The 23,635-nt window shown below is 38.0% G+C and overlaps 1 protein-coding gene and 1 non-coding gene across 4 annotated transcripts in view; both read left to right on the top strand.

The window, feature by feature from the left end:
* The window catches only part of TDRD3 (tudor domain containing 3), a 221,667-nt gene that overhangs the window by 80,685 nt on the left and 117,347 nt on the right, over nucleotides 1-23,635 (top strand). For all 3 annotated transcript variants that reach the window (XM_066380800.1, XM_066380801.1, XM_066380802.1), the window contains exons 4-5: nucleotides 8,290-8,450; nucleotides 16,459-16,600. In XM_066380800.1, coding sequence (XP_066236897.1) covers nucleotides 8,290-8,450; nucleotides 16,459-16,600 — 303 coding nt within the window. The remainder of the gene's footprint in view (nucleotides 1-8,289; nucleotides 8,451-16,458; nucleotides 16,601-23,635) is intronic.
* TRNAG-ACC (transfer RNA glycine (anticodon ACC)) lies at nucleotides 14,793-14,868 on the top strand. The gene has a single exon. It is a non-coding gene; the product is annotated as a tRNA-Gly (tRNA).

The raw sequence follows: 23,635 nt of genomic DNA, 5'->3' as shown, positions 1-23,635 counted from the left end.
TGGCATCTACCTTATTCATTCATTTCCTCTTTTGTTTAATATTAAATAGTGTAAATATACCTTAGTTTACATATTCATTTTCCTGTTGATGGATATTTAGATTTTTGTTGTTAAAATATATGCACTTCTTCTGGGAAAAACTTTTATATTTCTTCTAATGTATGTGAATAAGACTTTCTCGAGGGAATTGAATTATGGTATGCTAGAGTTAAGCCAGTGTTCAACTTTACAAGGTTATACCAGGTTATTTTTCAAAGTGGTTGTACCAATTTATATTAATTTCAGTAGCATATGCTATTAGATCTCATTGATACATATCTTTTGTCACACTTGAAACTATCAAAATGTTTTGATCTTGTAGCTGTAAAATGTGTATTCTTCCTCAAGCTTTCTCTCCCCCTTTCTTCCACTTAAATTTTAGAATTAAATTATGAAGTTTGTTAAAGTACATTACAGTTTTAATTGAAATTGCATTGATTCTGCAGATCAGCTTAAAAACAGTGGGCATCTTTATATCATGTTGCCAGTGAAATGCTGGTAAGCTGCCTCTCTGAAGAGGAACAAACAAACAGACAAACACCCTGACATGTGGAGTTTGTCACATTTTGCAGTATAACTGTTCCTACCATGCTGGTTATCAGCCACAGTGTGAAATCATTGAAGCTGGAACTGGGAAGAAATGTGCATAATAAGCTCTGGCGATTTGGTCTGAGCTGCCTCCAGCACACCCTTGCATGTATCTCTTCATTTAGTTTTTGCATAAAGTTTTGTAATTTATTGAAAGTATATAGATTGTGTATCTTTTGTAAGCTTTATTCCTGGAAGTTTATATTTCTGCTGTACATAGTGTTTTCAAAAATTTTTTATTTTCTTTCACTGAATGCATAGAAAGGCAACTGGTAACTATATAGTGCTCTTAAGTTCTGCTACCTTCTACTTATTGTTCTTGGGAACATGTCTGTATATTCTTTTATGTTTTCTCTATAAATTTATCCTTTATGGACATTTCATATGAATGGAGTCACATAATATGTCCTCTGTTGTATCTGCTTTTATTCACTTAGTAAGTTACTGAGGTTAATCCCTGATGTGACATGTGTCAGTCGTTTGTTTCTACTTACTGCTGAGTAGTAGTCGTCCATTGTGTGAATGTATCACATTTTTCTTTCCATTCACCAGTTGATGGGAATTAGGTTGTTGTGAATAATTCTTTTTTTTTTTTTATTGCTGCTAAAGTATGTTTTATGTTGTTATTCCTTAGTTTGTTATTTGTATCTTTACTCTTTGCTTCTTGATTGGACTTGTTCAGCATCAATCTTCTTGATCAAACTTGTTTAGTATCAAGTTCCAAAGACTCAATGGTAGAGTTTGTTAACCCTTTTTATTGTATTTTTAGTTTGCTATTTCATTAATTTATCCTTATTATTTTTTTCTTCTACCTTATTTGAGCTCACTTTGTCATTCTTTTCCCAACTTGTTGGTTGAACTCATTAATATTCTTTCTTTTCTCATATATGCATCTTGGGGCCATTAATTTTTCTCTTGTTTCTGCTTTAACTATATCCCAAAGGCTTTTATACATGGTATTTTCATTATCATTCAGTTCTAAATATTTTTTCAATTTATATTAGGAAATCTTCTTTGCTTGTTCTATTGAAAATTATCCATTTTTTTTTCTTTTTGTTATAGATTGCTCATTTTGTTATATTGTGATCAGAAAATTCAGACCAAATGATAGCTGTTATTTGAAATTTTGTACAGACTTTCCTTATGGCTTGATATGGTACATGTTTGCTTTAGAGGAATATTTATTCCCTAGTTTTGAGGCTCACAGTTCTATATAAATTCTCTAGATTAGACCTTTGTTATAGTCTATGTTTGATGATTCCAAATTCTCAATTTACAGGCTTTAAAATTTGTTTAAATTATTTTTTATGGTCCTCATGGTTTGTTTCTTTGTGAGTCCCATATCTTTTTTGTGATTTCTTGTTTCTTGATCTTTCTGTGTGGGCATCCTGGGCAACTTAATCAGGAATGTTTTCTTCTAGAAAGTATATGTGGAACTAGTGGGGATGCTACTAACTTACAGTGAGTTAATGTTCTGGCTAATGTTAACTTTGTTACTTTTCTATTAGGTCTAAGCTGAGGTTCTCGATTGCATTGTTGTTACTGCCAGAAGCAAACAGATCTTCTCTGTGGGGGAAAATGTACTCCAGATTGAGGCTTAGCACAGATGCCTGAATGACTGACATGGGAATGTTCTGAAGTTTCTCACATTACATGAACAGTTCTCTTTTATTCCAGTTTTCTTGTGTCTGATACTATCCTTTAAGATGGTATAGGATGTGACAAATCTTATACCTGTCTTTTTGCCTCATCTCCTTGCCCTACCCCCTTACTTATTAATATCAAATTTTGTTAAAATGATACTGAGATGTTTTGGCATAGCAAAGAAGTTAGGTAAGAAAAGGGCATTATAAAAGCTTGTCCTTCAGGCTTTTAAAGCAGCTGTAGGCAGAAACACTATTTCTTCTTCCAAGGCAGCTTTCTTGAATCATTCATAGCCAGTTGCTTGAATAATAAAGTAGAGATGGGAATAGTTCAGCAAAACTTCTCTTGATATAAATAAGTGGATGAAAAAATGAGCCCTAGGAAGTCTCTACTGAACTCACTGGAAATGCTTTTGGAAGTATTGATAAAGAAAGAAATGGATTGTGGTTTGAAGTACTTAAAAGGAATGTGGAGGATGAACTGGTTTTTTTTTTTATTCTCTTAATTTTAAAACACTTTGTAATTATGACAGAAGACTGACCAGAACTTAATCATACTCATATATTTCTTCTGAGTATATAGCCCTATTTCTAGAGTTAATGGAGAATGTGATGCTTACATTGTTTGGTATAGATTGAGAAATACTTTTCTAAGGGAAATTGGATAAGATTATAAAAAGAAATGGCTTTCAGATATTTCATAGTATGATAGAATATCTAAATTTAGATGGTTTTTAGAGGCCTAAAAATATTTCAGTTTTAACTATCTATGTAAGACTAGGCTATATATAAGTGATTTCTTATCATCTGAACTTTGGGGAGCCTGATAAGTAAGAATGTTATTTAATATGATCAGTAATTTAATAAACCAATATAGCCATTTAGTGTATGTGCTGCCGAAGCGAGCACCCAATATATAACCATTTAAATCTGATATTTCATATCAGTTGGTATGACTATAATAGTTAGGAGTTCAAATGACAGAGGTGTTCATCTATCTAAGGAGAAGAAGGAATGAAGCCTGGATGAATTTTTTCGCCTCAAAGAGTATTTCTGGCAGATACTTCATATCATTTATTAGAATTAGAGATCTTTACTTTGGAGGCACAATGATAAGTTATTTTTACCTGCTTAAAATTTTTACAGGCCTGATCTGTGGTGGCGCAGTGGATAAAGCGTCAACCTGGAACGCTGAGGTCTCTTCTCTCTCTCTCTCTCTGTCTTTCTCTGTCTCTCCTCTCTAAAATGAGTAAATAAAAAAAAAGATCTTAAAAAAAAAAGAGAAAAAGAATACATGTTTGCCTGACCTGTGGTGGCACAGTGGATAAAATGTCAACCTGGGACACTGAGGTCACCAGTCTGAAACCCTGGGCTTGCCTGGTCAAGGCACATATGGGGTTGATGCTTCCTGCTCCTTTCTTTCCCCCCCTCTCTAAAAATGAATAAATCTAAAAAAAAAAAAAAATTAAAGAAAATTTTACAGTAATTTCTTTTACTTATTCCTTATTATTCAAGCAAAAGAGAAAGTCAGGCATTAAAGAAATATTGAGTAGTCAATGATTAATCTTTGTTTTTTACTGTTTTCATTTAAAGTTGTTATATTTTTTTACTTAATGGACACCTTTGACACGTTGAACAAAGATTTTGAAATTTAACTCTCATCCAATTCTGTAAATGCTTTTAGATGATTTTAGATTCAGGGTTAAAGTTAGAATATAGGATCTTAGAATCATAGCATTTCCCTCTACTATTCATGTTATATTTAGGTTCAGTACTTCTCTATTTTTGAAAAATGATTTTACTTATTGATTTTATAGAGAGGAGAGGGAGAGAGAGGTGGTGGGAGTAGAACAGAAAGTATCAACTTGTATTGTACAATAGTTGCTTCTTGTATGTGCCTTGACCGGGCATGCCCAGGCGTTTCAAATCAGCGCCCTCAACATTCCAGGTTGACGCTTTACCCATTGGGCCACCACAAGTCTGGCAATATTTCTCTATATTTTGACTATAGAGTATAATAAACTGAATATTATGAACCTAATGATGAAGTAATTTATTATATCTGCTGGTTTGTTTATATAATATTTCTGAATTGTGAAGTTATAATTTTAAGGCCTGATATTTCAAATTAAGAAATGACTATCAAAGATTATATATAATTTTGCCCTGGCCGGTTGGCTCAGCGGTAGAGCGTCGGCCTAGCGTGCGGAGGACCCGGGTTCGATTCCCGGCCAGGGCACACAGGAGAAGCGCCCGTTTGCTTCTCCACCCCTCTGCCGCGCTTTCCTCTCTGTCTCTCTCTTCCCCTCCCGCAGCCAAGGCTCCATTGGAGCAAAGATGGCCCAGGTGCTGGGGATGGCTCTGTGGCCTCCGCCTCAGGCGCTAGAGTGGCTCTGGTCGCAACATGGCGATGCCCAGGATGGGCAGAGCTTCGCCCCTGGTGGGCGTGCCGGGTGGACCCCGGTTGGGCGCATGCGGGAGTCTGTCTGACTGTCTCTCCCTGTTTCCAGCTTCAGAAAAATGAAAAAAAAAAAAAAAAAGATTATATATAATTTTATAGTTTCTAAGGTGAGTCTAATATAGAGTTCCTCCCTTTCTGCTTTGGTTTCGATTCAATTGAGAAATAAGAGTGGCAGATAGATGAGGCCAAAATATCAACTTTACTGATAAAAATTAATTTGAAAGATGTGGATTAGTGGGAGAACCAGATGGATCCATTAACCGAACCCCAAACCAGGCAGACTTGTGCACTCATAGCAGTGCTAAGTGAGATGGGTGAGTAAGAACTTCCTCTCTCAGAGTCCTTCCTATTACCTCCCCCCCCCAAAAAAAGAAGGGTAAGAATGAGCCCAATAAATACAGCATATTTTTCCCAATCAGATGAGTGAGTCCATAAGTGGCTGTGTTAGTTTCCTGAGGCTGCTGTAGCAAATTGCCACAAATGTGGTAGTATAAAAATAACAAATTTATTCTTTCACATTTCTGTAGGCCAGAAGTCTAAACTCAAGGTGTCAACAGGATTGGCTCCTTTTGGAGACTCTAAGGGAGAATGTTTCATGCCTGTCTCCTATCTTTTAAGCTTGTTGTTCCTTGGCCTGTAGATGTAACTTCAGTTTCTACATCTGTCTTCACATGGCCTTTATTCCCTGTGTCTTCATGTTTATTTTCTCTGCTCTTTTCTTTGTCAATGATTGACAAGTCATCATTGGATTTCAGACCCCACTGATCCAGGATTGTCTCTTCTCTAGATCTGACCTTAAGTGTGTGTTGTGTATGCAAAGTCCCTTTTTCCAAATAAGGTTATTTTTACAGGTTCCAGGTGAATGTTATCTTTGTGTCTTTTGAGGGGCCACTATTTAATCCATTAAAAGAGACTGAAAGGCCAAAAGTTGGAGTCATTAAAAAGTAAACTTGATGCTTGCTAGGAAAATCAAGAGCTGGGACAGGGTTTCCCCTCTAGCATCCCAGCTTTTTGTTTTCATGGTCAACCAAAGGTAAAAATAAGCAAAAATGGTTCTATTCCTACCCTGTATTTGTTTTGTTGGAATTGTCTTCCATTTCTATTTTTTATAGACTCTTTTAAAGCCACTTGTACATTTTGTAAGTATTAATGGTTAAAAGTAGGTAAAATAATCTATATATCCACTTAACTGTATACAGATAAAAGGCAGTTTATCATAATATATTGAAAACAAACCAGTGAAGGTGTCATGTCAATACCCTTGGGATATACAACTCCTCAAAATTCCATAGAGATGCCTTGTGACTCTATGTCACATGGACTGGATGAGGGTTCTTTGTTGCTCTGAATATGAAATATTCAGAAAGTTTAATATTTTTCTTACTAAGAACTAAATAGAAACAAACATTTCTCTCCCACACATCAGTAGATAGGTATTCACTAGGATGCATGAGTCGCACTTTGGTATACATAAGTCTAGATCAGTGGTAGTCAACCTGGTCCCTACCGCCCACTGGTGGGCGTTCCAGCTTTCATGGTGGGCAGTAGAAGAGCAACCAAAGTATAAATAAAAAGATAGATTTAACTATAGTAAGTTGTTTTATAAAGATTTATTCTGCTAAACTTAGCAAAAATCCAACAGGAAGTACTTGCTAAGTAATTATTTTTATATGCTTTAACTTGCTGTAACTCTGCTTTATAAATTTTATAAAGTAAAGTTACTTCCCTACTTTATAAATCACCATTACTGGAACTGGTGGGTGGTTAGAAAATTTTACTACTAACAGAGATATAAAAGTGGACGGTAGGTATAAAAAGGTTGACTACCCCTGGTCTAGATCATCACTGATTATCTAATAGAACTCTTTGCAGTAATTTAGACAGTCTATATCTGTGTCATTCAGGTGTAGGGCCCCTGAAATGTGGCTAGTGAGACTGAAGAATTGAATTTTTAATTTAATTTTATTTATTTACTTATATATTTATTTTAGTGAGAAAAAGTGGGCTGAGGGAACAGGACAGACAAAGACAGGCAGACAGGAAGGGAGAGAGATGAGAAGCATCTGCTCATAGTTGTGGCACCTTAGTTCATTGATTGCTTTCTCATATGTTTCTTGACCAGGGCAGTGGTTGGGGGAGACTCCAACTGAGCCAGTGAGCCTGGGCTTAAGTCAATGACCTTGGGCTTCAAGCCAGTGAACATGGGGTCACGTCTATGATCTCATGCTCAATCTGGCAACCCTGCGCTCAGCTGGCAACCTCGGGGTTTTGAACCTGCATCCTCAGCATCCCAGGCCAACTCTATCCACTGTGCCACCACCTGGACAGGCAATTTTATTTTATTTTTATTAAATAGACACGTACTTGGTAGATTGTTAGACAGCACAGACTAGATATTTGTCTATGTCTAGGCTAAAAATATTAGGAATAGTAAAGAGAATGTCTGTTTTAAAGACATTAACAAAAACGAAAGTACATCCTGAATTAGCAGCTTATCTATCTTGTTAAAGGTTTTGGTTCAACTTGGAACTTTTGACGACTAAAAATTAGATGATACTTTAGTCTCTTTTCTCTGTATTTTCTAGGCTTATAAAAATATGAAGTAGAGATTTGTCAACTCAGGAACATGTTTACTTGAGAAATTAATTGTAAATATCATTATACATTTCTCTGCTGGAAATATAAATTAAATTAATGTACACAGAAAGATTTTACTTAAAAGACTATGACAAAAAGGTTTTTTTTTCTTTGCAGGTATACTACTTAAAGTTATAATATTTAATAATGTGAAAAGTATCACTTTATGTTAAATTTATTTTTCAGACATAATCAGCTTTTGCTGTCATTTTCCATTCATGCCATAATTGTTTTATTATATAGAGTATTTAACTTAATGGTCCATGAATTATATTTTTGTCTTTGATTGAAATGTGGCCAGAGAGAAGATTTTCATCCTCATTGTCAATGCCTATGATATAGCATTAGATTTAAACTCATTTAAAAGGAAATGTGAAAATAAGTTAAGTATAGTTCACAGTTCTTAAACTTTTATAATTTAAATATTGGGATTGTGTTCTTCATTTAAGCCAGAAGAGGGTGTACTTTAAATTTGATGTTTTTGAACAGAAAGCATTCTTTTCAACTACTGCTATAAAGTTGATGTTTCTTAAAAAATGACAAAGTCTTTAATTCTAGAATGTCCCTTAATATACATTCGAGGAGAAGGGGGACCTATGTGACTGATTTAGAACACATAAGACTAAAAACATTTATCAATACATCTTTAATCCAGAAATATAATTTTGTTTTCCTAAAGTGTTGTTGTTACTTTCTGAAAATAAATTCAGAATAATTTTTTTAATGTTTTTCAGAAGACCCTTTTGAAGTTTTATTTTTAAATACAGAAAACACCCTGATATATGTATTATAATTTCAATTTTAACCTTATTTAATTGAAGTTATCATTATAAAGCATAATCATTAAGAAAAAGAGATACACTATAAATGAAAACAAATCTGTTGCTAAAAAGTGATATTTACTTCTTTGTGTTTTGACAGCTTGAAGGTCCATGTGTTTTGCAAATTCAAAAAATTCGCAATGTTGCTGCGCCAAAGGATAACGAAGAGTCCCAGGCTGCACCGAGAATGCTGCGTTTGCAGATGACTGATGGTCATATAAGCTGCACAGCAGTAGAATATAGTTATATGTCAAAAATAAGGTGATGGGCACTTTATTTTTTATATTTGTGACAGTGTTTGAAGTTGCTGTTCAAAATGGTTTTATTTTAAAAACTTTGAAAAGAAGGAATGAACTCTTAAGCACATATTACAGTTTTTTAGAAATTAGTTTGTATTTCTGCTTTATCTGTATAGAAAATAGTTAAGAATGGAGTTAGTTACTCCTTGCTTCAATGTTAAATATGGAAACAGAAATTTAAGGTGTTCTTGCATGAAAAGTAATCTTTTCAATTTTGTCAGTAAATTTGAGGTCATTCAAAAATTTCCCAGTACAAACAGAATTTCCTTAGCTACATTACAGTTTCTTCCTGGACAGTTAGCTGTGTCTGCAACACCACTCTTTAGTGTTCTAGAAAAATTCATAGGCTAATGAGCTTTCTAAGGAAAGGATTGATACTGGGGAGGTTCACATGCCATCCTACTTTCTAACGGAAAGTGGAACTCTATAAGGAAACATTTTCCAAATCCTTCTTTTGGCTTTTTGCGTGAGCGGCTGTTGGAGTCCTGCCTACTGGAATGGGCAGAGCAGCGAGGGAGCGGGGAGGTCTCCATTATCCTCAGGGCCCTCATCACTTCGAGCTCTGTTTGCTGAAGTGTGGAAATTTTCATTAGACATATGTACACTCCCTTTTTTTGTCTTCTTAGTCATTTTATATGCTATGTTTGCTGCTCTGAGCTTTTTATTTAATGTAAATTATAAGATCGTTCTTCTCTCCGGAGCAAGCGAGCATTTAACAAGTATTCAGCATCCATTGTGTTCCAGCTTCTTATCTGCTGCTGGAGGTACAAAGGTAAACAAGGTTTAGATTTTGCTCCCAAATTGTTCATAATCTAATGAAGCAGCACATAGGCTTATAAGTTACAATTGATATGTCAAGGGAAGGGATTAGAAGTCCAGAAAATTAGCTTTGCCTGGAGGAGCCAGCAACGGAACTTCAAATATGAATAGCCATTTTGAGAGAGATGAGAGGGGAATAGCACAAGCAGAGACACAGTGCCCTGACGACAGGTGGTGGGAAGTTTCATCTGGAGGAGCTGAGGTATTTGCAGTGGGGTGTGTGGGAGGAAATGTGGACAGTTGAGACCCTGAATACAATGCTCTCTGATTTCCCTTATTTCCTTTTTTCTTTCAACCAGTGTCTACCTCTGGTAAGAGAGCTTCCTTAAAATATCTAAGTTTGCCTAACAAGAGAGGATTATTGAGTCTGTGATTATGTTGTTTTTCTTTTTGAAGAGTAGAAGGATTTCTACTTTTGTGGAGAAACAGAGCCTTTCCTTTTTGACAAATTCAGGCAGACCCCCTACAAGGGAGGCCACAGATGACTCAGAAGGAAGACTTGCATATAATGGCTCATTCTCTGACTTTACTGCTCTGTATTTCTCTGAGGTAAATGCAGACAAGAGAGGAGGGTTTCTTATGCCACCCACTGCTTTCTTTCTTTGAATTTATTACAGTTTGAGAATTGAAAAAATTTTATTGCCACTTGATAATTCACTTATTGAAGTAGCCTATCTATTTTGGTGCTGTAGGAACAACAGCTTACAGAACTGTTCTTACGTGTGAGCAATTTGGGAGACTATTTTCAAAATAAGTTTGGTTAGTAGTTATCTTACAAGGAAGGTAGAACTCACTAGAGAGGATAACCAGGAACTGGTGTAGAATGTGTTGCCTCCAGTGGGCATTGCATTTCCCTGGGGTGCCTCTTTCAACCCTTCCATCCTACCTCTTGCCTCTTTTCCCTGTTTTTTTTTTTTTTGTTGTTGTTGTTGCTATTTGTTTTTGCTTAAAAGTGCAATAGAAAGAGAGTAAAGGTACTTTGGGGTGCCAATAAAAATAGTAATTAAACCAAAATATGTTATCTGAATAAGAGTTAGTTATGGCCCTAAAAGTAGTGTAGTAAAAGTTATATTAAAATTTTAGCACCTATTTATCCTTTTCTGGGAGTAGAACTATAATTTAATCTGATAAGTGGAAGTCTTTATTAGTTATCATAATGAAGTTATATTGTTGTAAAGTAGCTAAATCTATAAATCCGTCAGTGTTTGTAGAGGCACATAATCCAAATAAGTTTTTGAAAAGTTTTATTGGCCCTGGCTGGTTGGCTCAGTGATAGAGCGTCGGCCTGGTGTGCAGGAGTCCCGGGTTTGATTCCCGGCCAGGGCACACAGGAAAAGTGCCCATCTGCTTCTCCACCCCTCCCCCTCTCCTTTCTCTCTGTCTCTCTCTTCCCCTCCCACAGCCAAGGCTCCATTGGAGCAAAGTTTGCCCGGGTGCTGAGGATGGCTCTGTGGCCTCTGCCTCAGGCGCTAGAATGGCTCTGATTGCGGCAGAGTAACACCCCAAGATGGGCAGAGCATCACCCCCTGCTGGGCATTCTGGGTGGATCCCGGTCGGGCGCATGCAGGAGTCTGTCTGACTGCCTCCCCGTTTCCAACTTCAGGAAAAAAAAAAAAAAAAAAAAAAAGGAAAGTTTAATTAAAATAGGAAATTTATTAAATATGCTAGCCGCATATGGCTGACACAGGGCAACAAACCCAAATTGTGCAGTCCTCAAAAACAATTCAGAGGCTGCTTATACACTCCGAATTATACATGGGAAGGAAGAAAACCTGACATCACAGCATAAGTTTATACCTTTTGATTAGAGATACATACATTAACCACATGCTTTCAGGAGGGGAGGGGTGGTTTCCATGGGAACAAATGCCTGCAAATGGTCCATTAACCCAAGAAAAGATTTAATTCCTTTCTCCCTACACCTGGCTAGCCATTGACCCCTCCTCCATAGGTATGGGGGAAGGTCAGGGAATCCAAGTCTCCTTCCTCTTTCTGCATTTACAACACAATGCTATCTTGGTCTTATGCTAATTGTTGGGCAGATAAAATATATTATGCTCACTTTGTTAAAGATGGCGCTGCCCACGCAGAAGTGGAAGCGTCGCCCAGGTGATATTAATGTGTGTTGGGGGCGGGCTGTGGGCAGGCAGGATCCTAGTAGCCTGGGACTTGGTTTTAGGACTAAGCCTTTTCCATCCTTTTTGATGTGGGGTGGTGCAATCCCATTATGCCTCAGATAAGTGACATTGTATTAGAGACTTCCCTATTTTGTATATTGGATTAAAGGTTTTGATTTCTACACTTTAAATTGGGGGCAGAACGGGAGCTTGCTCTTTTGGTTCCTGAGATTATCATTAGAGGAGAGCAGAGAAAGGCCACGTGGAGGAGGCCAGGAGAAGCAGCCAAGATGGTGGAGTGTTGAGTGAGAAGCCAGTTTGTACAGAGTTTGTGCAGGGAGAAGGAAGGAGATGGGGAACAGAGGTGGATAAGTCTGGTGAGCTAGAAACCTTTGATTCTAGGAAACTCGAATAAGTCAGTAGCTTTGTGAGCACTGAATGGAGCCCAGTGTGTATTTTTACTTGCCCGCGGGGTGCAAGCTAGGATTAAAGATGATGGCCCATCAGCTTTTGGCTCCATTGTTTCTTTACTGACTGTCCGAATCTAATGCGAACCTGCATGGGCCAGGCGGCTGTGACAGTGGCCGTGGCTACTGGCTTTACACTAATCACACTCAAAATCTTTCTGCACACCTAGCCCAAATTAGTAAATGTTTTTTAAATTTCCTAAAATATTAATATTAATTCTGTAGCTTTTGGCACTTTACAACAATATGTAGATTCACCTTAATATAATTGAAAATTTTTTCCTCTTATATTTTAAAGTAATATTATCACAATTTAAATGCCCCTGTAATTTACATCCTATTTTTAAAGGTTTTATGTAGTTTCTTATATGTTCATTTTATGGGTTTCTACATTTTTCAAATTTACCAGTTCTTAAGAAATTATTTAGGCAAAAGTGGTTTTGAAGACCACACACAGGTCTTATGTATAATTTTATTAATAATTTCTTTGGAGGTAGAGAGTGCAGCAGTCTGGTACCCTTGGTGCTTATTCTATTCACCCCTAAACAATGACTGTGGAGTTAGGAAGATATGGATCTGCTGCTTGCCTGAAATCGGGAAAAACTTCTTCATTTCGTGTAACTGTACTCAGTTGTTGCTGATATTAAAGTCTGGTAGATATTATCCTATGTTTACTATATATCATCACAGAGCTCTTAAGTGGTTAGCAAGGCTTTTTAAGACCTTTTATTCCATAAGTTACATGTGATGACTAAGAATGATTAAGCTTGGGCTCCTCAGAATAATTTTTACCAGATAATATTTTTGAGCTATGGTGTTGGAGGAGAGCTCTATGAATACCCTGGGCCACCAGAAAAATAAACAAGTGGGTCCTAAAGCAAATTAAGCCTGAAACATTGCTAGAGGTAAAAGTGAGGAAATTGAAGCTGTCCTGTTTAGGCAGATCATGAAGATGCAGGGTTCTTTGGAAAAGATAATAATGCTGGGGAAAATAAAAGATAGCAGGAAAAGAGAAAGACCAAATATGAGATGGATTGAGTCCATAAAAGAAGCCGTAGGGCATGAGTCTACAGGAGCTGAGCAGTGCAGTAGAGGGCAGGGCATTGTGGACATCACTCATTCGTAGGGTGTTGGCTAAACACGTGTTTTTTTTATTTTTATTTTTATTTTAAGGTTTGCTTGTTTGTATTGGGGTAGTACCATGTGTGCATAGTGTGTGGAAGGCTGTGGTGCTTGCCCTCTGGGTAGCAGATTGCAAATTGTGGACTGCCTGCTGCCGTGGGGTGGGGCAATGGTTTGATATTTGTTTGCTGAAGAAGGATTTTTCACAGCTTGATTTGCTGGGGAATGGAGAGAGACAGAGAGACAGAGACAGAGAGAGAGAGAGAAAGAGAAAGAGAGAAAGAGCTGAGGGGCTTGGGAGCCCTGAGATTTTGGCGTGGCCTGTTTGGCTGGGGCGTGGTGAGACTGGTGGGAGCCTATGATTTCGAGTGAGTCTGGAATGCTGAAGGGCTTGGGAGTCCTGCCTGTTTGCTTGTCTGCCATTATGAGACTTTGATAAATGGAATGGCCCACTATAAGGCCAGAGGCCTCTGCTGTCGTGGCCAGGCGGGTTCTCATTGGATTCAGGCAGATGGTAAAGAAACAGTGGAGCCAAAAAATGGTGGGCCATTCCCACCAGGGTGTTGTCTCACACTGGCCGATGAGCAAACACACAGGGAAAACACTTCCCTTTTCATTCAGGGCTCCCAAAGCCACTGACACATTCTTCGATCTCACAACCAGAAGAATCTTCTCTGGTTCCTCCTAGAATCAAAGGCCCCCACAAGCCTCAGTGGGACTCCCAAAGCCCCTCAGCTCTGATTCTCCATCTGCACACCTTCTCTTTCCCTGACAACATGGCTTCTCTCCTCTTTTCTCTCTGCAAAACTGGCTTCTTCTTCAGCACTCTGCGTTCTCTCTACTCTCTCTCTGCAAACATGGCTTCTTTCTTTCTCTTCTCCTCTGCAAAACAGGCTGGGGGCAATCAAAATCCCTCCCCCAGCAAACATTAGCAAAACAACGGCCCCTCCCAAGCAGGAAGGTAATTTGCAGTTTCACAGACCACATATACTTGGTGCTGCCCAGCACCATTTTGTAACAATAAAAGTGAACAAACTCAAAAAATACAAATTTTACAAACTCATTGCCCAACACCACCATTTTCTTTCTCCACTGTTCCTTTACCAGCTGCCCGGATTCGAGGAGAACCTGCATGGCCATGGTGGTGGCCGCCGGTCAGACATAGGGTTACCAGGAACTGAAGCTGACTCATGAGCATGTCACACAAGATGTCTTGCTATGCATGCAGTTGTTGAAGCTTTAAAAGCAGGAATTTTCTGTTTCTTCTTGTTAATAACTATTTAATCAACCTGTTCCCCCCAGAATACACCAGTGCTTTCACTGATTTGCTATTGCAAATATCAGCACATGGTAAATTTTATGAACTTTTAATATGTGAACAATATGTAGTCATTTCAGCATGATTTTCTAATTTATTCAAGTGTTTTGGGACAGTCTTCACTCCTATTTGGATTGTTTTACCCGTTACTAAATTGCAAAGAGATGGGGTGGGGGCTTGGTGTATGGGCTTTAATTTTAGAATAAACCAATGTGATAAAATGGATTTCTTCCATTGTTTCTTTTACCAGAGGGCTACCATTAGGAGGATAAACATCTTATCTCTGGTTTCTATAAAAGGGATTATGGTGTAATGTTTGCTCCCAAACTGATAATATTAGTCTGTTATAAAAAAGTTATTTTCATCCCTGGCTGGTCACTCAGTAGATGAAGCATTGGCCTGGCATATAGATGTAGTGGGTTTGATTCATGGTCAGGGCACACAAGAAAAGTGACCATCAGGCCCTGGCCGGTTGGCTCAGCGGTAGAGCGTCGGCCTACCGTGCGGAGGACCCGGGTTTGATTCCCGGCCAGGGCACACAGGAGAAGCGCCCATTTGCCTCTCCACCCCTCCGCCGCGCTTTCCTCTCTGTCTCTCTCTTCCCCTCCCGCAGCCAAGGCTCCATTGGAGCAAAGATGGCCCGGGCGCTGGGGATGGCTCTGTGGCCTCTGCCTCAGGCGCTAGAGTGGCTCTGGTCGCAACATGGCGACGCCCAGGATGGGCAGAGCATCGCCCCCTGGTGGGCAGAGCGTTGCCCCTGGTGGGCGTGCCAGGTGGATCCCGGTCGGGCGCATGCGGGAGTCTGTCTGACTGTCTCTCCCTGTTTCCAGCTTCAGAAAAATGAAAAAAAAAAAGTGACCATCAGCTTCTCTCCCCTTTCCTCTCCCTTTTTTTTCCCTCTTCCCCTCCCACAGCCAGTGGCTCGATGGGTTTGAGCATGGCCCTGGGCACTGAAGATGGCTTGGTTGGTCTGAACATGTCAGCCTCAGGTGCTAAAAATAGCTCAGTTGAGTTGAGCATCAGCCCAAGATAGAGGTTGCTGGGTAGATCCCAGTTGGGGCGCATATGGGAGTCTGTCTCACTATCTCACCTCCTCACTTAAAAAAATAGAAAGTTCTTTTCAAGTTAGTATATTTTAGAGTAAATAATCTCATTTTCTCTTTAACTACACAGTTAACAAAAAACAGCATTATTTTTTGTGGATTATGATAGTTTATGTAGATGAAAATTTCTAGGATTATTACTGGTCACATATTTTTTCCTGTAATAAAATTTAATTTTGTAATATAGTATATTTTTGCAGTGCACAGCCAAAGCTCAGAGAAAAAGTGGAAAATCATATTTGTCAAGCATGGCATTATTGAGAAAGTATTTTCATATCTTTTATTCTATTTTTCTTTACTACAAATGTGTGAAGTGTGATTTTTATTGTCCATATTTTTTTTACTCCTGAAAAATAGTTTTTACGTTAGTTCACTTTGAAGAATCTGACCAGGTCATAATATGAGAATGAATCATTGTTTGGGGAAGGAGCTTCAACTTGTTTTTGTTTTTTATTATTTACTGATTTGAGAGAGGAAGGAAGAGAGAGTAAGAGAGAGAAACATTGATTTGCTGTTCCACCCATCCATGCATTCACTGGTTGATTCTTATATGGGCTCTGACCAGGTTTCACACCAACAACCTTGGCATAGCAAGACGATGCTCTAACTCAGTGGTAGTCAACCTGGTCCCTACCGCCCACTCGTGGGCATTCCAGCTTTCACAGTGGGCAGTAGCAGAGCAACCAAAGTATAAATAAAAAGATAGATTTAACTATAGTAAGTGGTTTTATAAAGATTTATTCTGCCAAACTTGGTGAAAATCCAACATAAAGTACTTGGTAAATAATTATTATTATATGCTTTAACTTGCTGTAAGTCTGCTTTATAAATTTTATAAAGTAAAGTTACTTCCCTACTTTATAAATCACCATTACTGTGGAACCAGTGGGCGGTTAGAAAATTTTACTACTAACAGAGATACAAAAGTGGGTGGTAGGTATAAAAAGGTTGACTACCCCTGCACCAATTGAGCTACCCAACCAGGGCGTCAACTTGTTTTAACTTTGTTTTTTCTTTGCTTTAGCCTGAATACACCACCAGGAACTAAAGTTAAGCTCTCAGGCATTGTGAACGTAAAAAATGGATTCCTGCTCCTGACTGACTCTAACACCACAGTTCTTGGTGGTGAAGTGGAACACCTTATTGAGAAGTGGGAGTTACAGAGAGTAAGTGTAAACTAAGAAGAATGGCTTCAACTTTTAAAACACTGCACTCTTTTTATTGCATTCTGTATTTTAAGGAGAACTTCCCATAATGAATAGTAACATTAGTCCTTGTGTCAGAGTTGAATAGAATAACATACAGGGATCTTTATAGAAACTGTCTACCTTCGTTTAAGCACATTATTTCTCTAAAGCAGATATCTTTTTTCAGCATTACATTTTTTTTTTTACATATTTTGAAAAGTCTTATTTTACTGACAAGTTTTTAAAACTGCCAAGGTAACAGTTATAACTTGTATGTAATATATATAATTGAGTCTGCAAAAAACAAGTGTTTGTGCATGTATATGTAAAAAAACATAATGTGTATTTGTCTTATCCACACACAAATACACATACAAATGAATGCAAATTTGAATTTCACTATAATGAAGGGGTTTTTGTGGCTAGGGTCTTCCTAGTCACTTTAGTTGATGTTTTCTCCATTTGTGTTAACAATATCTTCATGCTTGTAGTTATCTAGTAATTGTCCCTCTACTTTGCTTCCAGCAACCAATTCTGCAGTCAGGTCTCATATCAGTCCCTTGCTCCCCAGCTGTATTGCTGTTACTCTAGTTTAAGTCTTTAGTATATCTTGCCTTGACTGCTGCAGTATTCTTTTAGCTATTTACATATTCTTTCTCCATCTTCTAATTCATTTTATGCACTTCTACCAGATTATCTCCCTTCAGCATAACTCAGAACATAATCACACCCTGCTTTTATTTCAAATGCCTTAGTTTGGGATTCAAGGCCATATATAACGTAGCTCTAGTTCCAGTTTACCTTTTCAACTCTCTAAATTATTTCATGTAGATTTCATTCTAGACAAATGTAACTATTTATTGTTTCTTTGATTCTTTATGCTTTCCTCAATTATACTTTTGGGGGAAAAAAAGATTCTACCACTTTTACACCATTCATCTTGTGTTCTCTCTACGAATTTCTGCATGGCCAACTTGTCCTCATGCTTTTAAACTCATAAAATGCTTGCTTCTTCACAAAGTGAAGTAGTTGCTCTTTTATTGAATTCTTGGGATGCTTTATCCATATTAAGAAGTGTATTACTTTTTACCTAGCACTAAAATTGTTTATTTCTTAATCTCCTTTATTAGATTCTAGACACTTTAAGGTCTGAATTCTTGTTTGTGTCATCTTTGTTTAGTTCTACAAATATTTGTTGAGCAGTGTGTAGGTATTATGCTGAGTTCTTATAGCTGTAGCCCTAACAGTCTCCTGAAAGGTTTTATGTCTAGCTAGATCAGGGGTCTCAAACTCGCGGCCCGCCGAACAATTTTGTGCGGCCTGCAGACTAATCCACGAAGTTCAAAATATTTTGGATAAAATTAAGTAAGCCTAGGGGCCTACTTGTATTTTTCATTTCTCTAGCATCCTAGCTAGATATTAGCTTAGTTAACAGTAGTTGTGATGCGAACTACAGTTTCTGGTCGTTTTGTGACACTGAGTAAACTGCATGTACGATTGTGCTTGTTGTACTGATTTTTTTTTGTTTTCAACTGCAGTGAGAAAAGTGTTGCGTAACAGTTGCCTTTTGTAGACCTAGTGCGGCCCGCCGAAAGGCTGTGATCTTGCTCTGCGGCCCACATGCTGAGTTGAGTTTGAGACCCCTGAGCTAGATCAGAAAATGGACTTTTAAGAACTGTTAACTAACTTGTTTTATGGTTAGACAGCTAAGAGGTGATGTATCTGAGCATTCCTGTATCTCCAAAGTAGAAAGAAGCTCAGCGTCTTACATATAATAAACATAATAACAAATAATTGTTAAATGAATCAATTACAAAGCACCTAAAGCTAATTACTCTTTCTGCTGAAATTTTTATTCTTGTGCCCCTCTCAAATCGTGCCTAAAGTAAGCCAAGGGGCCTAGCAGTATTTTAAGCTTTTGGTATTTTATGATACATTGCTTTTTTCTATTTTCATAGTTTGAAATTTCCTCTGTTGGGAGGTAAATAGATAAGAAGAATTGAGCACGTTTTTTATTTCTTAGTATTCATTTCTTATGCTAATAATGTGCTACATTTTGGGCTGCTATACTGTGTAGTATAAGATCATGTTTTATAACTTTATTGTTTAGTTGAAAATACTATAAGAGCAAGTATGTGGTTTGATAGTTTTAAATAAAAAGCCAAGTTGCCTGACCAGTAGGTGGTGCAGTGGATAGAGCATTGGACTGGGTTGCAGAGGCCCCAAGTTTGAAACCCCGAGGTCACCAGCTTGAGCTCGAGCTCATCTGGCTTGAGCGCGGGCACACCAGCTTGAGCACGGGGTCGCTGGCTTGAGTGTGGGATCATAGACAGGACCCATGGTCGCTAGCTTGAGCCTAAAGGTTGCTGGTTTGAAGCCCAAGGTCAGTAGCTTGAGTCCTTGGTCACTGGCTTGAGCAAGGGGTCACTCGATCTGCTGTAGCCCCCGGTCAAGGCACATATTAGAAAGCAATCAGTGAATAACTAAGGTGCCACAAGGAAGAACTGATGCTTCTCATCTCTCTCCCTTCCTGTCTATCACTATCTGTCTCTCTCTCTGACTCTGTTTCTGTCAAAAAAAAAAAAGCCAAGTTTATGAACTTTGAATTTCCCAGTGAGATTTCACTCATTTTATGAGAGTCTTTCCTTTCCCAGGGTGATATATTATTATACAGTAATTAGAGAGATTTTTAAAAAAATGTGCTAAGATGTTCTTAAGTCAGACCAACATCTTACATAATTTTCCCAATCCTGCCAGAGCTACTGCATTGCCTGAAAAGTCAGTTAAACATTCTAGAAACATTGCTCTGAGCGGTTAGCTCAGTGGATAGAGTGTGACCCGGCGTGTGGAAATCCTAGGTTCTATTTCCAGTCAGGGCACACATGAGAAGCAACCATCTGCTTCTTTCCCCCTCCCTCTCCTCCTTCTCTCTCTTTTCCCTTCTCATGGTCAGTGTCTCAAATGGTTTGAGCGTTGGTCCTACATCAGCCCAGGTGCAGAGGATAGCTTGGTTGGTCCAAACATCAGCCTCAGGCACTAAAAATAGCTCAGTTGATTTGATCATAGGCCCCAGATGGGGTTTTTGGGTGGATCCCGGTTGGGGTACATCTGGGAGTCTGTCTCTCTATCTCTCCTCCTTTCACTTAAAATAAACATTCTGGGAATTTCCTCAATTCCAATACACATGCACGCAAATACATGAGGTACATGCATGCACACATGGATCAGTAATAGTTGGATAGTTGTCCTTGTAATGTTTTATTATATATCTTTGCATTTTGTTTTCTGAAAGCCTGTCAGTATTTCTTGTTAGGAGGCAATAAAAACTTACATTAAAAGGAGTTTAAAAGCATCTTAGTACAATTAGAGTTCTTTTTGGTTTTATAAAGTTTTGTGATTTGGTAACCATAACAATATAGAAACCATAGAGAGTTCAATTACTTGAGCTTCTAGCAGGTAATACACATAGAAATCAAATGTACACATAGAAATGATAAACCATAGAGTTAATTTTGAAAGTAAAGAGGCTTTATAATATTCTCGTAAAATAAATAGGGGAAGAGAGCATTGAACAGTGTTTAAACCAGGGGTCCTCAAACTTTTTACACAGGGGGCCAGTTCACTGTCCCTCAGACCGTTGGAGGGCCGGACTATAAAAAAAACTATGAACAAATCCCTATGCACACTGCACATATCTTATTTTAAAGTAAAAAAACAACAGGAACAAATACAATATTTAAAATAAAGAACAAGTAAATTTAAATCAACAAACTGACCAGTATTTCAATGGGAGCTATACTCCTCTCACTGACCACCAATGAAAGAGGTGCCCTTTCTGGAAGTGCGGTGAGGGCTGGATAAATGGCCTGAGAGGGCCACATGCAGCCCATGGGCCGTAGTTTGAGGACCCCTGGTTTAAACCATATATGCAGGTGTTGTAGTTGTAGCAAGTTGATTACATACAGGTGAAGAAAAGTGTTTATCTTCCCAAACTGAAGCTCTGTACCCATTAAATGTTAACTTCCCATTCTCCACCTCTCCCATTAACTTCCATTCTCCACCTCTCCCATTAACTTCCATTCTCCAAGCTCTGGCAACCTTGATTCTCCTTTCTGTCTCTATGAATTTGATTGCTTTAGATACTGTATATAAGTGGAATCATACAATATTTGTCCTTTTGCATCTGGCTTATTTCACTTACCATCGTATCTTCAGGTTTCATTTATATTGTAGCATGTGTCAGAATTTCCTAATTTTAAGGCTAAATATATTCTGTTGTATATGTCATACTTTGTCCATTTATCCACTGATGGATATTAGGGTTGTATTTACCTTTTGGCTTTTTTTTTATTGTAATGGGGTGCCATTGATAAATCAGGGTACATATGTTCAGAGAAAACATCTCCAGGTTGTTTTGACATTAGATTATGTTGCATACCTATCACCCAAAGTAAAGTTGTCTTCTGTCACCTTCTATCTGGTTTTCTTTGTGCCCCTCCCCTCTCCCTCTCCTTCTTCTCCTCCTTCCCCCCTCCCCAGTAACCACCACACTCTTGTCCATGTCCCTGAGTCTCATTTTTATGTCCCACCTATGTATGGAATCATATAGTTCTTAGTTTTTTCTGATATACTTATTTCAGTCTGTATAATGTTATCAAGGTCCATCCATGTTATTGTAAATGATCCGATGTCATCATTTCTTATGGCTGAGTAGTATTTCATAGTATATATGTACCAAAGCTTTTTAATCTGCTCGTCTACTGACGGATACTTGGGCTGTTTCCAGATCTTAGCTATTGTGAACAATGTTGCCATAAACATGGGGGTACATTTCTCCCTTTGAAACAGTGCTATGGTGTTCTTAGAGTATATTCCTAAAAGTGGGATAGCTGGGTCAAAAGACAGTTCAATTTTTAATTTTTGGGGGGAATCTGCATACTGTTTTCCACAGTGGCTGCACCAGTCTGCATTCCCACCAGCAGTGCAGGAGGGTTCTCTTTTCTCCACATCTTCACCAGCACTTATTCTGTGTTGTTTTCTTGATGAGCGCCATTCTGACTGGTGTGAGGTGATAATCTCATTGTGGTTTTAATTTGCATTTCTCTAATGATTAGTGATGTTGAGCATTTTTTCATCTATCTATTGGCCATCTGTGTGTCCTCTTTGGAGATGTGTCTATTCATTTCTTTTGTCCATTTTTTTGGATTGTCTTCCTGGTGTTGAGTTTTACAAGTTCTTTATAAATTTTGGTTATTAACCCCGTATCAGACATATTCTCGAATATGTTCTCCCACTGCGTAATTTGTCTTTTTATTCTGTTCTTATTGTCTTTAGCTGTGCAAAAGCTTTTTAGTTTGATATAGTCCCATTTGTTTATCCTGTCTTTTATTTCACTTGCCCGTGGAGATAAATCGGCAAATATTCAATATCTTGCTGCGAGAGATGTTGGAGAGCTTACTTACTGCCTATGTTTTCTTCTAAGATGCTTATGGTTTCACAGCTTACATTTAAGTCTTTTATCCATTTAGAGTTTATTTTTGTGAATGGTGTAAGTTGGTGGTCTAGTTTCATTTTTTTGCAGGTAGCTGTCCAATTTTCCCAATACCATTTGTTAAAGAGGCTGTCTTTACTCCATTGAATGCTCTTACCTCCTTTGTCAAATATCAGTTGTCCATAAAGGTTTGGGTTTATTTCTGGATTATCTGTTTTGTTCCATTGATCTATATGCCTCTTCTTACTTATGCAAGTACCAAGCTGTTTTGAGTACAATGGCCTTGTAGTATAACTTGATATCAGGAAATGTGCTACCTCCCACTTTATTCTTCTTTTTCAAGATTGCTGAGGCTATTCATGTTCTTTTTTGGTTCCATATAAATTTTTGGAATATGTGTTCTATATCTTTGAAGTATGTCATTGGTATTTTAATTGGTATGGCATTGAATTTCTAAATTACATTGGGTAATATAAAGATGTTAATGATGTTTTTTCTTCCTAACCGTGAGCATGGTATATACTTCCACTTGTTTGTATCTTCCTTGATTTCTTTTTTTTTCTTTTCTTTTTTTTACAGAGACAGAGAGAGAGAGAGAGTCAGAGAGAGGGATAGACAGGGACAGACAGACAGGAACGGAGAGAGATGAGAAGCATCAATCATCTGTTTCTTGTTTCGACACCTTTGTTGTTCATTGATTGCTTTCTCATATGTGCCTTGACCGTGGGGCTACAGCAGACTGAGTAACCCCTTTTTTGAGCCACCGACCTTGGGCTTAAGCTGGGGAGCCTTGCTCAAACCAGATGAACCCGCGCTCAAGCTGGTGACCTCGGGGTCTCGAACCTGGGTCCTCCGCATCCCAGTCCGACACTCTATCCACTGCACCACTGCCTGGTCAGGCTGCCTTGATTTCTTTTATCAATGTTTTATCATTTTCTGAGTATAAGTCTTTAATCTCCTTGGTTAAATTTATTCCTAGGTACTTTAATTTTTTGGTTGCAATAGTGAAGGGAATTGTTTTCTTAATTTCTGTTTCTGACACTTCATTGTTGGTGTATAAAAATGCTTCTGATATCTGAGTATTAATTTTATATCCTACCATCCTTGCTGAATTCATTTATCAGGTCCAGTAGTTTTTTGACTGAAACTTTAGGGTTTTCTATATACAATATCATATTATCTGCAAATAATGATAGTTTTATTCTTCTTTTCCAATTTGGATGCCTTTTATTTCTTCTTCTTGTCTGATAGCTGTGGCTAGGACTTCCAGAACTATGTTAAATAAGAGTAATGAAAGGGGGCACCTCTGCCTTGTTCCTGATCTTAAGGGGATTGCTTATAATTTTTGCCCATTGAGTATGATGTTTGCTGTAGTTTTGTCATAGATGGCCTTTATCATGGTTGCAGTATATTCCCTGTATTCCCACTTTGCTGAGAATTTTGATCATGAATGGGAGCTGGATTTTATCAAATGCTTTTTCTGCATCTATTGAAATTATCATGTGGTTTTTCTCCTTCCTTTT

This window comes from Saccopteryx leptura, chromosome 4 (genome assembly GCF_036850995.1).
Source record: "Saccopteryx leptura isolate mSacLep1 chromosome 4, mSacLep1_pri_phased_curated, whole genome shotgun sequence".
NCBI classification, from domain to species: Eukaryota; Metazoa; Chordata; class Mammalia; order Chiroptera; family Emballonuridae; genus Saccopteryx; species Saccopteryx leptura.
This window is presented reverse-complemented; position numbering and strand designations above follow the sequence as displayed.